A 15,300-nucleotide genomic window follows, 5' to 3' on the forward strand; every position below is an offset into this window, starting at 1 on the left:
TTTGTCCTTTTAATGAGATGGCTGTAGACTAGTAAACAGTACACTTCCCTTCCCCCACATGTTGCTAGCTTGATGAAAGGAGCCCATCACGCTTTTCCTCAACAAAGAAGAAAGACTTCTTGATGGTAAAAATGTGTTGTGGAAACCCGAGGAGCAGAATCCACCACTCTTGTCCAAGATAACTCGTGATAATAAATGTACAGCAATATTTTAGTAGCAAAACGTTGCTTTTATATCTCAACTAAAATTAATTTGATGTTACAAGTTTTAATGTTTGTGCTAATATCACAATACTTTGAAATTCAAACTCAAAGTCACATAGAAAATCTCACACCAGCTTGTGATCATTGTGAACTTTCGCCCAGCACTACAGCGTGACTAAAGTTTCCAGGATATCATCACAGATCAGTTTAGTAAGACCCCAAAATGATATTTATTAACAAAACATGATCACAAACATTCTTGGTCCAAACATTGATTAAGTTAAATTAAAACTTGAGTTAACTTATCTCAGTTTTACCTTCTCAGACTTTCAGAAACAAACCTGCTTGTCAGAAGCAGATTTCTTGAAGGTGCCCGAACATAACTGTCATACAATATTCAGGGAAAAGATCATCACTTAAACTAACACTGCATAATCAAGTTACTTCAAGTTGAGTTATGATAAGGCGTTGAAACAGACACACACACACACTTCAAACTCCCCCATCTTAAACCCCTCCCTAACCTCCCAAGATCTGGTCGGGTTGCACAAGAATAAGACACAATTATTAACTTCGGTACCAACATCAAAACATCAAAATATGCAACGTTCTACTTTGACTTTTCATCTCAATTCCACATGTGAAAGCAATATTTTCTTCTGATTTCAAGACCATCATGCATCTACAGAGGAATCTGGCACTGGTTAATCTTTCTTTGACAATGTAGGTACAACAGGCACTTTATACCCATGGGTATTTTCTTTCTTTCTTTCTTTTTTTTTTTTTTTTTTAAGAACTGTTGTAACAAATATTACCAGCATAAACATAAATTAACATTACCAGTTTATCTTGAAATTGTCCAGAAAACAGTTACTGTCAAGGAACTGGAAGGTTTGAAACATCTGCAAATAGTTTTCTTTCGTAAAATTATTTCACGTAGAAAACAGTCCGATGTCCAACCCAAGACAGTAATTGAGCCCAGAAGAGGTAAAATACTAAAGTTAAATATTAGTTTGAAATATCTACAAATTAGTGGCTTGAACCTAAAACAGTACTGCCCCCTTTCTTCAAACTCACATCTTCCAGTCATATTTTTTAAGATCATTTAGAAATGTTTTAAAATAGCCCTTTAAAGGGTAAACCAGCAAAAACGAAAAAAAAAAAAAAGTATCAAGTATCAACATAATCTGCCTAGTCCTCCATCTGAACTTTGGGTCCTCAAAAACAATTAACAGGGTCATTAATGAGCTGTTCACAACCACAGATTAAGCAACACAACATACACACACACACACAAAAAAAAAAAAAAAAAAATGAATGTTGGCATCGGTTTTAGTGTAAATGAAAGTAGAGTTTTTCTTTTCTTTTAAAGACACTGTGATACCAGCCCTCATGTTTAACCACAGTGCTTCACAAAAAAAAAGAAATTAAGAAAAAAGAAGAATTGAAATATGGTCCCTTAAGGAATGAGCAGTCCAACATCGAGCCCAAAACCAATTAGTTGAAATAAAGAGTGAGCCAGGACTCTTAAGACTGAGCTAGAGGGGAATTTCAAACGAAGACAGAGTTACCGGACGAGAAAAGGTGCACAAACGTCCAACAAGGTGCATTGCATCAGAAATGGGAGATTTTGGAAAAGGCAGAGTCTTGAGCTGGGATTTAAGACGTGTGGCACTGAACGCCCCCGGTGCTGGTGTAGTCGTCCTCATCCATGTAGTAGTACTGATGTCTGTGTCTTCTTCTGCTCTCCAAGTCACAGTCCTCCAGGTCAGCGTAGATGTAGAGGTCCTCGTCCATGCTGTCCGTCTGCTCTGTGTCTATCTTTCCGGGGAGGTAGCGCTCGAGCTCCTTCAGCTTGTGCTTGGGGAGGAAATTGGCTGGTGGGAACACCACCTAGTGGACATGAGCAGAGTGCTGACTCAGCTTGGCTGTATACACACACACTTTCTAGATTCGCTGTTTTGAGAACCTTTACAAAACAAAAACAAAACATTTTTCCCTTCTACATTGCAATTATGCTCTACTTTGCTCCCGTCTGTCACGTAAAATCCTGTGTGACTCAAACAGGAAGTCCTGTAGATATTTCCTCAGATGTGTCATCTTCACATGCATAAAATCCTGATTTATTCTTGTCCAGTCTATAGTGAAAAGGTGCAATGATTATGCAAACAGAGTAGTTCAAAACAGGGATATTATTAACTACTGCAACAGCTCGTCTGTGCTCAAGATCTGAGTATTGATTTACTTCACAAGTTGAGCCACTCATACCTTACCAGCGACGGTAATGCTAACTAAAGCTAGCTTAAACATTGTGGTTTGTCCCAGTTTGGTGAAGCCAATGGGTTTCTAATCCTACAGGGAGAATGAACACATGAAGCTCTGTCCAAAGATTTTAAACAAGAACAACTAACATAGCATATTTATGTGATTAGATGAACATAACATCTTTCTACTGACTGTGGGGAATGACTAATCATTACTGTTGTGATACTTGTGTTAGTTAAATATTAAGCCTGATGCTCTGGAAGAGCTGTGTCAGTCTGCTGTCAAGGAGCAGAAAGGATTAGTCTGCTTCTATTGAAGTGAAAATAAAATCCTACAGGTCTTACCGAAAAGTGAATAATAAGACGTCCTTTCTCAAAAGGTCTGCGATACATAGGCATCCCCTCGTTGAGGACACACTTGGTGTCTCCAGGCTTGATTAGTTCCCCTGTAGTTGGAAACAGAAGGAGATTGGCTATAGCAAACCTGACAGGATATTCCATCAAGAGCCTTTAATAAAACTCAGAAACAATAAATAAGCTTCTGCTGCTCTACTGCAGAAGATCAGGTGATTCACAGCTGGTTCCACATATATCCAGTCCAGTCTTGAATACTTTACAAACTAACAAAGGTTGATCAACTTAAACCCTTTAGAAACAACTAAATAAATTTGTAATATGTTTACCTGGACGAGCCGTAACGAGGAGAGTCCTGCTGTCCAGTGTTTGAACCGGCCTCTTAAAACCACACAAAGCCTCGACCAGCTGCAACTCCATCGACATGAGCAGGTCTTCTCCTCTCCTGAGGACAGAAACAAGTTCAGCAACTAAGGTCATTTCATTTTGACGTTTCTGAGCAGCCAACACATTAAAAGACAAAATAACATGTTACTATTCCTGGGGATTAGTAAGTGTCTCACTTATGTAGTTTTCAAATTTTGTACACGTATTGTTGTATCGCCTTATAATGTAAACCTTGCTAAGCTAATCTACAGTATCCAGAAAGACATGTCTGATCCTATTTTGTTTCGTACCTGGTGAAAAGTGCATGTTCCTGCTGGTCGAGGACGATTATGATATCACCTGGTTCCAGCCCTGGCTCCTGGTCCCCTTCACCATGAAAAACTATTTTCTGCCCATCTTTCATTCCTGTGAAAAACATCAGCTACCGAGTTCAATCGTCGGTCTCAGCAACTTTACAGCTTTTTTTTTTTTTTGTTATATAAACAGACTCAATAAGTCACACCTTTGTCAACGTGAACCTCCAGAATCTTTTTCTGTCGCATGATCTTGCGTCCTGCGCATGTTTTGCAGCGGTCCTTCTGGCTGATTCGCTGTCCTTGTCCCTGACAGTTGTGGCACACGGTGGAAACCTGCTGCACCATACCTGGGAGCAACTGATGCATGCGTACCTGCACACCCGTACCATGGCAGGACATGCACATCTGTGCAGCTCCTTTACGACTTCCACGACCTGCCATGGAGAAAAAGGGGAAATAAATAAATAAATCATCAGCACTGTGGAAAAATATAGAATATAAGCACATTTTTGACATTGGATAGGAGTGGCATTTAAATAACCATGTATTTAAATGAATTTTGTGTGAATTTAAAACAAACAAGAAACACATTTTGTCACCGGCTTAAACGGTTGTTGCCATACTAATTGAATTCAACAGCATTTTGAACCTGCTCCAACGAAGAACTTTTTAAATAATTACTTGGTTTTGACATGTTGTGCAGCTGAGTAAGCCAGTGAGTCTCTGGTACAATCCACCTGTCAAACAGTTCACTTCCATCATTCCAGAAGCACACAGAGCAGCGAGGAGCTGGAGGAGGCCTCAACCTTTTCCTCAGATAACGACTCCTTTGTGTGTTTTTTAATGATTCGGCTGCTGAACACATCCCTGCTTTTTGATGTTTTCACAGATTCTCTGCCAAAGGTAAACCTCTGAGATGTGGTGGAAACTAAAGGTCATTCTGCATCAGAGAGATGACACAACTGTAGATGAAATATGGTTATTAACCTCACACACAGACACGCACCACATTTCATGAGCCTGTGAGTTATAAGCAGACGGAGAATCTGAAAAGGGCAGTTTGTGAAGGCGACTGTGTGAATGCTGATCCGCCGCAGCGTCAGAAAAAGGCTTTTATATAAAACTGGAGCTTCTAAGGATTTTTCTTTTTGTTATTAAATGACAATACCTAAATGTTATTTGCTCTGCTGGGTAAGGTATGCTCATGTCATCCACTAAGAATTATAAAATGATTTCTGGTGACAACACAATGTTTGTCTTATGAGATCGGGAAAAATGTTTAAGCATTAAATCAATATTTTTAAAAAAAAAAATCTAACTTGTAATTCCGAACTTCTTTAATCTTCATAAAATAATACTTTTAATATTATAGAAAAAAGGGGTTTTTATCTTGGTTGAGAGATTTGGAGTCTTGCCATGAAAATGTTAAGTTCATACCACATGTGGAACAGTGGATGAGTTTTTGACAATAACAATGACTGCTTTAGTTTTGACAGTAAACAAACACCATCATTCAATGAATAAAACCAACTACTTGCAAACCTCAGGACTTAAAACTGCAGAAGTGTTTACCTTCACATCTCTCACAGATGCAGTTCTTCTGTACAGAAAGTTTTCTTGTTGCGCCGTTGTAAAGATCCTCCAAGGTCACAGTGATTTGATGAACTATATTCTTTCCTGTGGTGAAATAAAACACACCACTGTTATACATTTCACAGGCTTTGGGTATATAAGATTCATAACAATAATGCACCTTAATATCTACATAAAAAGGCTTATTTTTGGGCAATAACTTGGAAAATATGTTTAGACAAAGTAGATACATCATCTAAAGATCTGTCACCAACCTTTGATTACTATCTGTTATTTATTGGATGCAAAATTCACTTTGCTCTTCAATCTTCTAGGCTCAGTTCACTAGACTGATATCTTGAAAAATCAAAAAAAAAAAAAACACATCACAATTCTTAGATGATTCTGTTTAGCGAAGCTTCACTAAATATTTTATAGTGATAGTGTGTTGTAAGCCGATATCGGGGTCTCTACGCATCTTTATTATTCTAAACTTTCCAGGCACAAATTTACAGCATTCTCAATCAATTTTCAGCCCATTTTAATTGTATAAATTTGAACATTTAGTACAGATATACAGAAGCCATTTCAAATGTTGTTTGGTTTTATGTATATAAAATGCAACCACCAAGAAAAACTCGGTGCATAAGTAAGTGGAAGGGGAAAAAAAAAGGAGAGTAAGGAACAACTTTTCCTCATGTTTTTCCTAATTTATCTGCCAAGATTCATCCGACATCATGTTTTTCTACCAAACATCTATGAGTGAATGAATCCACTAGTGCTTCCCAGCATAGTGAAAACTGATGACTTGCGCAGCACCACCTTATTTTCATGTCAATATATCTTGAGAGGGGTTAATACCAGATGGAACACTTCAGAAAAATCTAGCTCCTGTTTCTCAACGTGACAAAGCAGCACGTTCAAACGTCCGGCAGGTTCGTCACTCGTCTTTCTTAATGTTCAGAAGGAAGAAAATATGACAGGCTTGAGAATTACTTATGAAAGCTAAAAATAAATCCTACAAGAAACTCTTTGAAGGCAACAGTGGCACTAACCTTCCTGTTCTGTCCTCTAGTGGCAAATGTTATGAACTACATTACATAAGAATCCTATCATTTGCCCACTTCTGCATACTTCCACTGTTACATATCAGCACCAACCACCTTTATCTGGCAGATACATTGACATTTTTATTTGTACTGCTCATTACTATAACTTTTTTTTTTTTTACATTTTATATAATTATGATACAATATTTTCCTTTCTCTTAATAGAAATTCTGATTTATATTATTTAGAAACACTACGCAGCATTCACTTCATGCCTTCAGGAGCCACTGTGAGCTTTTACAAACATTTGCTCTCACCTTTTCGTTCTCTGTGCATTCGACTACCTCCACCAAAAAATAGGTCAAAGATATCCATGGGAGACGTGAAACCGCCGCCACCACTGCCGCCGCCTGTTCCTCCTTCTTTTATAGCCTTTTCACCTCCACGGTCATACACCTCTCTCTTCTTGGCATCTGACAGAACCTCGTATGCCTGCGAGATCTGTTTGAACTTCAGGGTAAAAAATAAATAAAAAAATCAAGATTAGAAAACCGCCACAGCTTCTGTGGTTATTTGTAGCAATATCAAGGGGACAAACCTTTTCCCCTTCAGTAGGGTTTTTGTCAGGGTGATACTTCAAGGCTAATTTGCGATAGGCTTTTTTAAGTTCATCGGGAGTTGCATTGGGTTTCACACCAAGTGTGTCATAAAAGCCTGTTTCTTTCACCATCGTTGCCTCTGTCAGATGATCTTAAGAAACGGAAAGAAAGAAAAAGAAAAAGAAGGGTCTGAACCATATCTTAACGCACCCAATGAAACTAACTTTGCCAAAAATATATATATTTTGTCTGTCAGTGCATAGCAACATCACAATAAAAATTTTAAGAACATCTCAAATGACAATTTCTGCAAAAATTTAATTCTTGTCGCCAAAATTGAGTGTTTCTCTTCAGAACCTGACAAATTCAACTCTTCCAGCTCAGACAAAATACCCACATGCGACAGGCAATCCAGCACAAAGAGCACCTCGTCCCGTTCCAAGTGTTTTAAATGCTAGTAAACTCCACAGGGAGTGAAACAATGTGGGGCTTTTTTTTTTGGACACAACTTGCTATGAACATTTGAACTCTTGTCAGAAACTTCAACTGTTGTGTGAAATAACCAAGTTTAAGCCTTAAAACACATGCTTTCCTTCCCCCCTTTTATGCCAGTAGCTAAATCTCATATGAGTACCATTACACTGACACAAAACTGTTACCCTCAACAATCTCCTTAAAATTTGTTTTATTTATGTTACACTTTTAAGTCGATGTTGTGAACCATCCTATTATATGAATTAATAGTTAATAGGTATTGGTTATTTGAAAAGCCATAGCCAAATGACAACATACTGAAGAAAGGCAACTTGTTTTAATTTTCTCTGCCACTTCAGTAAATGAGGGAGAAAAAAAAACATACTTTATGGTAAGGAATGTGAAACTTAGGCTAAATAAAAGGACAGTTATTATGCACCTAAAAATCAAAATATTTATGTAAGTTTGTAGAAAAATCATGTAGCAGTACATAAGAAAGTTAGAAATTAAGCCTTTTTTTGGTAATGTTTCGGGGAATTTTAGCCTTAAAATGCCGTAACTTAACGTTTGCATACTTGAAGTCCTCCTTAGGTTTTTTATTTTATTTTACAGCACAACGCAAATAATCTCAACAACAAATTGATTTCCTTTTTTGTATTTTGGCAAGCGTTTGTTTATGACAGAATTCATTCATGAATGATTTGGTAGATATTGGTCGTTGTATTCATAAATCAACAAACGTCACATGTTTCGCGTTAAGCGATTTTTACCACACTGGTCTCTAGTCTTTAGGTTGAATATGGGTGCCAATTAAGGTTTAAGTTTCGATTCATAATAACAACATTGGTGAAACTAGTTTGGAGTATTTCCTAGATATAATACAGCTGTTTTTTGTTTTTAGAAGGATTCCTGGGCAATTACAATTGTTTTTTTACGATTGTATAAGACTTAATGTGTCTGAATATTAACCTTCCACACAATCGCAGGTTAAACCGCTGGTTGGATCGGCACATAAACTGAAACTGATGAGGCCCTTCGTAGCTAATTTAGCTACTTGACCAGGTCAAATCTAAACTGCTAGGTAGGATGACCCTCTAGCCTTTGGCCAAGCTAAGCACAGCTGACAGTGACAGAAATAAAACGTGTGATAATAACTGTTTTCCAACCTTAAATGAAGACAACAAGCAGCAGCCTCACAGAAAGCCTTTCTTCCAGAATCTTCTGACCCGCGTGCCAAGCGAAAACACACCAGCCCCGTTCACGTTATAATCTCGCGAGACGTTTGTCCAGTCATCACCAAGCGGGGACTGCAAGGGATATCTTGCTAATGGTAAAAAATATTTTAAAAATTATAAAATGCCTATTTGCTGGCTTGTCAGTGAAGAGGGTACCCATAAACCAATCCAGTTACCTCATTTACGTGCGGTTGTTGTTGGGCGAGGTCCAGAAACGACAATTAAAGACAAGAAATGCTCTCGGCAGCAAGGTACCCAACATCAGTTTGTATGCTAACATGAGTATGCTAACCTAATCTAATACATACTGCTTTTTTACATTACTTTTAGAATGCTACTTACTCGATGAAATGATAAAAATGTTGGTGTTGCTATATTTAGTATAATAAAAAGTTGTGCAAAACTAGTAACAATCACTGCCAGGTTCTTGGGTCAGTAATAAAATCCTATAACAGCATAGTGGGCAACAGGTAAATGGGTGGTGGTGGAAATATTTTTAAGAAAATGTTGTTTCCTTTATTTATGTCTATTGGCTCTCATGCATTTCACATGTTAAGGTGAAAAGACCTAAAAAGGGAGGACCTTTTTACTCCCACCTTTTTAGGGAGGAGTGTGACTGTTTTAGGGATTGTATTGCTGTATTTATATTTTGCTTCTATCAAGAGTCATAATCTCTGATAACTTCAAACAACTTTTTGCTGGAGTTGGAGTCACATAACTATATTTCATTAAAGTGGACTGGAATTGGATTAGACATCATCTCCCAACAATTATCCACTGTCAAGGTGGGTTTTAAATGTTCTGTAGAAAATGGCTCCTTTGTATATTTTTCAAGTCAAGTAGAAAAAGTACAAAATGTGACTGGGGAAAATGACCAGCACCTATATTATGTTTTGTGAAGGTATAGTGATAATAATGTAAAAACACTTTCTCTAATTGAGCTTTGCCTAAATGACTGCTATCCCTTCCTTCCCAGTTGAACTGAAAGCTGAGTGCAACAAAGGTTATGTCAAAGTTAAGCAGGTAAGACTGCAAAATTTTGATGAATCACTTTTGCTGAAGCATTTTTTGGATTAAAATTTCTTTACTGCTTATGAACTAATTCTGACTTTCATGACTTTTTTTCTTTTTTAAAGCTGGGCTTAAACCCCACCTCAGTAGACTGTGTGGTGGTGGGGAAAGGCAATGAGGTCAGAATAAAACCTGGACAGAAGCTCCATGTTGTCAATCAACTTTACCCGTACACCATACAGTTCAAAGAAGATCTCACTGGGCACCACAGCAGCATCAAAAGTCCAAGAGAGCAAACATCGGAGAACAGTGACAGCCAGAAAAATGTTCAAACTCTAAAAGCTCCAAAACAGAAAACAAATGGCTCTCCATCAGTGTGTCATGGAGAAAACACACAAAAAAGTGTGAGGAAAAATATGTCCCTGTGCTTAAGATGCTTGTTTTATTATTATTTTGATTGTGTTGCAGTCTGCTGAACATCTAACAATTTGAAAAATGTTGATTCCTCATCTGTTGTAGGAAAATGTCGGACATTGGAGCCAAGGTCTGAAGACTTCAATGCAAGACCCTCAGATGCAGGTCGGTGCCTTACAAAAATGATGTGAAACCTCTGTCATGCTCTCCCCACAGCCTAATTTGTACACTGATGTGAACCTTTTTCTACTTTTCAGGTTTACAAGGATGATAAGGTTGTTGTGATTACAGACAAATACCCCAAAGCTCGCTACCACTGGTTAGTCCTTCCCTGGCAGTCGATTCCCAGCCTGAAGGCTTTACGTGGAGAGCACTGTGATCTTCTGAGACACATGCAGCAGGTTGCTGACCGCATGATCCAGCAATGCCCAGATGCCAGCACACTGCGGTTCCGGTCAGGTTACCACGCTATCCCAAGTATGAGGTAAGGCAAAGGCTGTTTTATTACTGCTGTTACCTGGCAATGTGACTGTTGTTAGTAAAAACCTGAACAGCTAATGACTGTTTTTTTTTCAGTCATTAGCTGTTAACTTACATGATATTGGCTTCATATTTTTAAATAAACTTGTAACATCTACTGGAATACAGCATGTCTCTCCACCTTTCCAAACAGTGTTCTGTTTCTACACTTGCATTTTTTTAAATCTTTTAATGTCTTTTTAGTTTATTATATCAGGAAAATATATATATGTCATGTTGGTCATGAAAAGACCAACTTGTTCATCTTCACAAAGGATATTTATGTTAATGACTGATCTGATAGCACAGATAAAGACATACTTATTTACTTTTACAGTCACATCCACCTCCATGTAATCAGCCAGGACTTTGACTCTCCCTGCTTGAAGAACAAGAAGCACTGGAACTCTTTTACAACAGAATACTTCATCGATTCTGATGGTGGGACTACATTTATGTCTGTTACCATTTTCTGCGTATTTCACTGTATTTAATAGCATAACTACAGTATTTCAAAGAATGCGTAATCTGTTTTATTTTTCCCCCCAACAGATGTTATTCAGATGCTTGAAGCAAGTGGAAAAGTCACTGTTAAAGAAGGTTCCAGTGAATTGTTGAAACTACCTCTCTGCTGCCATGTGTGCCACAAAGAGCTTCCTACAATACCTTCTCTGAAGGAACACTTGAAATCTCACTTTCCCAGATAATTATGTGACCTTAACAGAGAAGTAAACACATTTAATGGTGTTTAGCATATTTTTCTAAAATGTTGTTTTGCATGAAGTGTTGTAATTATGCAAGTTGAAAACTTGTCACTTGTTTTGTACATTTTTGAAAATGTCAACGTCGATATGCTTGTCCAGAGTGCATTTGTCAGTCCTAAGTCAAATGTTGATCCACTCTAACTTTATATTTGTTTGTACACTTCAATTTCAAATAGGTTTAGTTACTCATTCTGATGCAATAAATGTTTTCTAGAAACTATACACTTTTCTTCAACTCCTTTATTATATTCTGAAAGAAAACAATTTTATGCCATACTTAAGTTCTGACCATTTAAAATGGTTTAGGTACATAGTTAACTTGCTGTTTTTCACTGAAAATCTAAAAAAGTATATGCTGTGCTTTTAAAAATTACATTTAATATCAGATAATGATAGAACTATGAAGAGGTGCTTTATTAATATTCAGAATGTATGCATTCAGTACAATTTGGCTTTACTTCACTTATTTACTTTACAGCCATCACAAAAATTGAGTGATTTCCAATTTGACTACTTACTCACCAAGTTTAATCCAATAGGATAATTTAGCCTTAACTGTAAGTAATGATCACATACTGGAGCTTTATTCTTCTTACTATTATAACTAATGATTCTATCTTTATGTGCTTAATCCTGTTTTGGAGGTGCTGTGGATTGAAGTGGGTTTTTAACCCCAGACGACTACTTGATTGGAGAGTGAACAGAACCTTGCTAAAGAATATGACTGAATTAAGAAGTCAAAATAACACTATCCCTAAACTCGCATTTACATACATAATTTCTTGAAATATTATTCTAAATTTAGGATCTAGTTGAGCAAGACAGCTACATTCCCGTTTCAAAGGGAAACAGAATAAACGTGCCATTGTCGCCCTCTAGTGGTAATATTTCCAAACAGCAGTTTCAGGGAAAAATGGTACAGACCGTAGCCAGAAGTTTCTGAAGTTTCTTTGACCATTGCGTCACTCTGTGAATTCAACATAAATGAAAATGAGAAGATGCATTTTAAAAAAGGAAAAGTTGTGGCTGGCCCGTACGGGGATCGAACCCGCGACCTTGGCGTTATTAGCACCACGCTCTAACCAACTGAGCTAACCGGCCATGTGTTGTCGTCCTCAAATATGTATTTAAGTAGCTTAATGCCGTGGGATCTCGTTGAAGTTGGTACACAAAGAGATGATACGAGATACAGCTGGTAGAAAACCGTTTAGGTTGCAACAGATATGGGGCTGGGCTGAAGGGTCACCTTCCAGCTGGACTACAGCTCTAAACACACCTGAAACTAACTTCACTGCGGTGGAGCTAAGTGCAAATGGATGTCACACTTTTCAAATTGTCTTTAAGACAAATTAGAGACATACCCAGATCTCATTTCATTTTACTTCAAAATGATCCATTGATATGTGTTGCCCAGTGACATATATTTTAAGTCAGATAAATTGACGTTTGTGGCTATTGTAAACATATTCAAGGGATATCAAAACCTTTGCAATGACCTGTAGAATAGTCTTTTTATGCGGCTACATGAAAGCTTTATCACAAAGCTTAGCACAGTTTTCTTTTAGCAGCCATTGTTTTGCATGTAAATAAGTGAAAACAATACAGTATGTTCCTAAAGAATTTATTAGACAAAAACATTGTAGCATATTTTCTGAATTTCTTGACTAATGGACAAAAAAGATCTCTATTTCAATAAATGCAAGATCCTGTGCACTGATACATCGTCTCTGTGTAAGTGTAATAGAGTGCAGGTCTAATTGCCAGCACAACAGTGCTGAATACAATGGTTATATTCATTTTATTTCTCACATGTTATCAAAGCAAAGTATATGTGTAGGTTATATTACCACAGTATTTTTATTTTTATTTTTTTACACTTAGTGAATCAGGTCGCATTATAGCAGAATCAATGTTCAGAGTTGAACATTCGTTAGTCTTTAAGCTGGTCATTAAATAAAACTCTGATATGACAATCACAGAGGTTGCATTTCATCATCTTCTGAGCCTCAGTTCCCTCTCATCCTCGTCCGGCACCAGCAGGTGCTCACCTGGCGAATGAGCATCATCTCCTATACTCTGCAGAAAGTACTCCTCACTTTCACAGCTCTGCGTACTATTCACACAGTTTTTGGCCCTGACTTGTGCCAGCTCGGCGCTGTCACTGGCGTTGCTGTCTTCCGTGCTCTTGCTGGCAGTGCTGCTGTCGTTGCTGTCGCTTGTCTCCTGGCTCTCCTGGCTTTCACTGCTGCTGCTGCTGTCAGTGCTGTCGCTCGCAGCAGCTGAAACATCGCTGCTGTCACTGGCGTCTGCGCTGTCGCTGGTGGTGTCGCTGCCGTCGGTGGACTGTCCCAGCAGAGGTTGCTTGGTGCGGATCTGAACTTTCATGGTGTGAGTTGGCCGTTTACCGCTCAGCTCATTGTCCAGGAGACCTGGGTGACCTGTGACCTCTGTGCTTGTGTTGTCTTCTCCACTCGCTCCTTCGATGATACTTGGGAACACTCTCACCCAACTCTGTTGCAGGGTTTAAAGGAAGCCCAGGTTTACATCGGTGCAATTATGGTTTAGTTCAAAATCAAGAACGTAAAATATGTTTCCTACAACCTTCCGAACATTCTCCTCGCTGCCCATGCTGTTGTCTTTGGTTTCAGCCATGGAGTCCATCTGAGCAGAGATTATGAAATGTATGAGTCATTGACAGCTATGGAGAAGATTTAGTGAGCGACCATTTTTCTTTGTCCCCTACCCCGTCGCTCTCATCCGACTGACTGTCGCTCTCCTCTGACGTCTGTTTTTGAAGACACAGTTTTAGGCAGTCAGCACAAAGTTTTATAGCAATGCTGCAAAACTGACATCATATTTGTGTTTCATTGTGTTTCTATGAATCGCAGTGTCTTGCAAAAGTATTCCTTGAACTTCTTTATATTTTGTTACATTCAAAAAACTTCAATGTATTTTTTTGGCTTTGATGTGATAGATTAACATAAACTAGGACATAATTATCAAATGGAAGAAAAATTATGGAAAGAGTTATTGCCATTCTTCTCCATTGTCCCCTAGCTTTTCATACCCCAAAATAAAATTTTGTGCAACCAAACAGCCTTCATTATGCACTTAAACAGTAAATAGCACAGACCAGTGAGTAACTTACTCTCAGAGCTGTTTTGTGAAGGCTGTGGGTGTTGGTTAGCAAACTGTATTATGCATGACAAGGAGCACACCGATAAATGAGGAATAAAGTTATGGAGAAGTTTAAAGTTGTGTGGTTCAAAAGAAACACACGCAATAATGTCCTGCTTTTTATTTGTCTGTCATATCAAATCAAAAAAAGAAAGAAAGAAAAAAACCCTGACAAAATGTATGTTGTTTGAAATCTTTTGCAAGATTCTTTATATAGTTTCATTTGTTGTTTCTCTGGCTCATTTACCAAGATTTGAGGTATGCACTTTTCTTTTAACTCTAAATGTATGAAACCTAGACAACATTGAGGGAATGGATGACAGTGAATATGAATGATTGACCAACACACCTTGTCCTCTGAAGTGGATTCTACTGATTCAGATTCTGAACTCTGTTTACAAATAAAAGGACACATTTATAGCACATCATTTCAAAAATGTTTTAGAGTTATGTGGCATCAATTATCCAAAATATACTTTCTTCATGGATCAAGCACAATTCTGAATTTCAAAATGTCTCACCTGGTTGGAGGTGTTTTCCTCAGAGCTCTGTATCCCAAAGAGCAAAAACAGACAGTCACATTTAACTAAAATGTGACAATGTTTTTTGTGAACTTATACAAGTATATAAAATACATATATATATATTTACCTGAAGCTCTGATGTGTTATTTTCAGAAGATTCTAAAACTGACAAACTTTCAGTCTGGAAAAGAAAAAAAAAAAAGAGGAAGAAACCTATATGAGCACACACCCCAGTAGTTTTAATTAGATTTAATTACACATCATGACTGCAATATCAACAACCAAAACATTCATTAAAAACCTCCTTCTTGACAAGCTCAGGCAGAGCTATTGCTGCATAAATGCGTGGAGACAGATATGTATCCTTGTAAACAATATAATGTCAGCAGTGGGAATTGTCTTGAGGTCTGTACCACACCTATTGTTAGGCTTGCCGCTGACTCCGTCAAAGAAGCATT

At 37.8% G+C, this 15,300-nt stretch overlaps 3 protein-coding genes and 1 non-coding gene across 5 annotated transcripts; 1 reads left to right on the forward strand and 3 right to left on the reverse strand.

Annotated features, from left to right (window-relative positions):
- Window positions 1-1,517: 1,517 nt before the first annotated feature.
- On the reverse strand, window positions 1,518-8,460 carry LOC106943044 (dnaJ homolog subfamily A member 1-like). 2 transcript variants are annotated; one of them, XM_015026385.1, is made up of 9 exons: window positions 8,365-8,460; window positions 6,724-6,875; window positions 6,443-6,635; window positions 5,077-5,181; window positions 3,711-3,938; window positions 3,499-3,613; window positions 3,151-3,266; window positions 2,813-2,913; window positions 1,518-2,096 (listed from the first exon to the last, which is right to left on the reverse strand). In XM_015026385.1, exons 2-9 carry the CDS (start codon window positions 6,853-6,855, stop codon window positions 1,863-1,865), a joined length of 1,224 nt encoding a protein of 407 aa, XP_014881871.1. In that variant the 5' UTR covers window positions 6,856-6,875; window positions 8,365-8,460; the 3' UTR covers window positions 1,518-1,862. The 2 variants fall into 2 exon arrangements, with proteins under 2 accessions (XP_014881871.1, XP_014881872.1); XM_015026386.1 differs by having other exon boundaries at window positions 6,724-6,884; window positions 8,365-8,459.
- A 10-nt stretch (window positions 8,461-8,470) lies between these two features.
- On the forward strand, window positions 8,471-11,361 carry LOC106943046 (aprataxin-like). Its single transcript, XM_015026387.1, has 7 exons — window positions 8,471-8,684; window positions 9,410-9,456; window positions 9,570-9,848; window positions 9,964-10,023; window positions 10,116-10,342; window positions 10,715-10,818; window positions 10,930-11,361. The coding sequence occupies exons 1-7, from the start codon at window positions 8,555-8,557 to the stop codon at window positions 11,082-11,084; spliced, it is 1,002 nt and encodes a 333-aa protein (XP_014881873.1). The 5' UTR covers window positions 8,471-8,554; the 3' UTR covers window positions 11,085-11,361.
- Window positions 11,362-12,168: 807 nt separating this feature from the next.
- trnai-aau (transfer RNA isoleucine (anticodon AAU)) lies at window positions 12,169-12,242 on the reverse strand. Its single transcript has one exon. It is a non-coding gene; the product is annotated as a tRNA-Ile (tRNA).
- Window positions 12,243-12,745: 503 nt separating this feature from the next.
- Window positions 12,746-15,095, reverse strand: LOC106943043 (dentin sialophosphoprotein-like; the record flags this gene model as incomplete). The annotated part of the gene is made up of 6 exons (XM_015026384.1): window positions 12,746-13,655; window positions 13,743-13,802; window positions 13,885-13,926; window positions 14,668-14,709; window positions 14,840-14,866; window positions 14,970-15,095. Coding segments are annotated over 6 exons (819 nt in total), but the record flags the coding sequence as incomplete, so codon positions are not given.
- Between the last annotated feature and the right edge of the window lie 205 nt (window positions 15,096-15,300).

The sequence above is a fragment of the Poecilia latipinna genome, unplaced genomic scaffold, assembly GCF_001443285.1.
Source record: "Poecilia latipinna isolate Pla-1442-1.1 unplaced genomic scaffold, P_latipinna-1.0 Scaffold4821, whole genome shotgun sequence".
Lineage (NCBI taxonomy): Eukaryota > Metazoa > Chordata > Actinopteri > Cyprinodontiformes > Poeciliidae > Poecilia > Poecilia latipinna.

Bases quoted from the DNA above. Each gene is read 5' to 3' on its own strand.
- LOC106943044 (XM_015026385.1), bottom strand. From the start codon at position 6,855: ATGGTGAAAGAAACAGGCTTTTATGACACACTTGGTGTGAAACCCAAT. The intron at 3,939-5,076 runs GTAAACACTTCT...TCTCCATGGCAG, and splicing joins CATCTGTGAGAGATGTGAAG to GTCGTGGAAGTCGTAAAGGA. The intron at 2,097-2,812 runs GTAAGACCTGTA...CATGTCCACTAG, and splicing joins GTCTTATTATTCACTTTTCG to GTGGTGTTCCCACCAGCCAA.
- LOC106943046 (XM_015026387.1), top strand. From the start codon at position 8,555: ATGCCTATTTGCTGGCTTGTCAGTGAAGAGGGTACCCATAAACCAATC. The intron at 8,685-9,409 runs GTACCCAACATC...CTTCCTTCCCAG, and splicing joins GAAATGCTCTCGGCAGCAAG to TTGAACTGAAAGCTGAGTGC. The intron at 9,849-9,963 runs GTGAGGAAAAAT...CATCTGTTGTAG, and splicing joins GAGAAAACACACAAAAAAGT to GAAAATGTCGGACATTGGAG.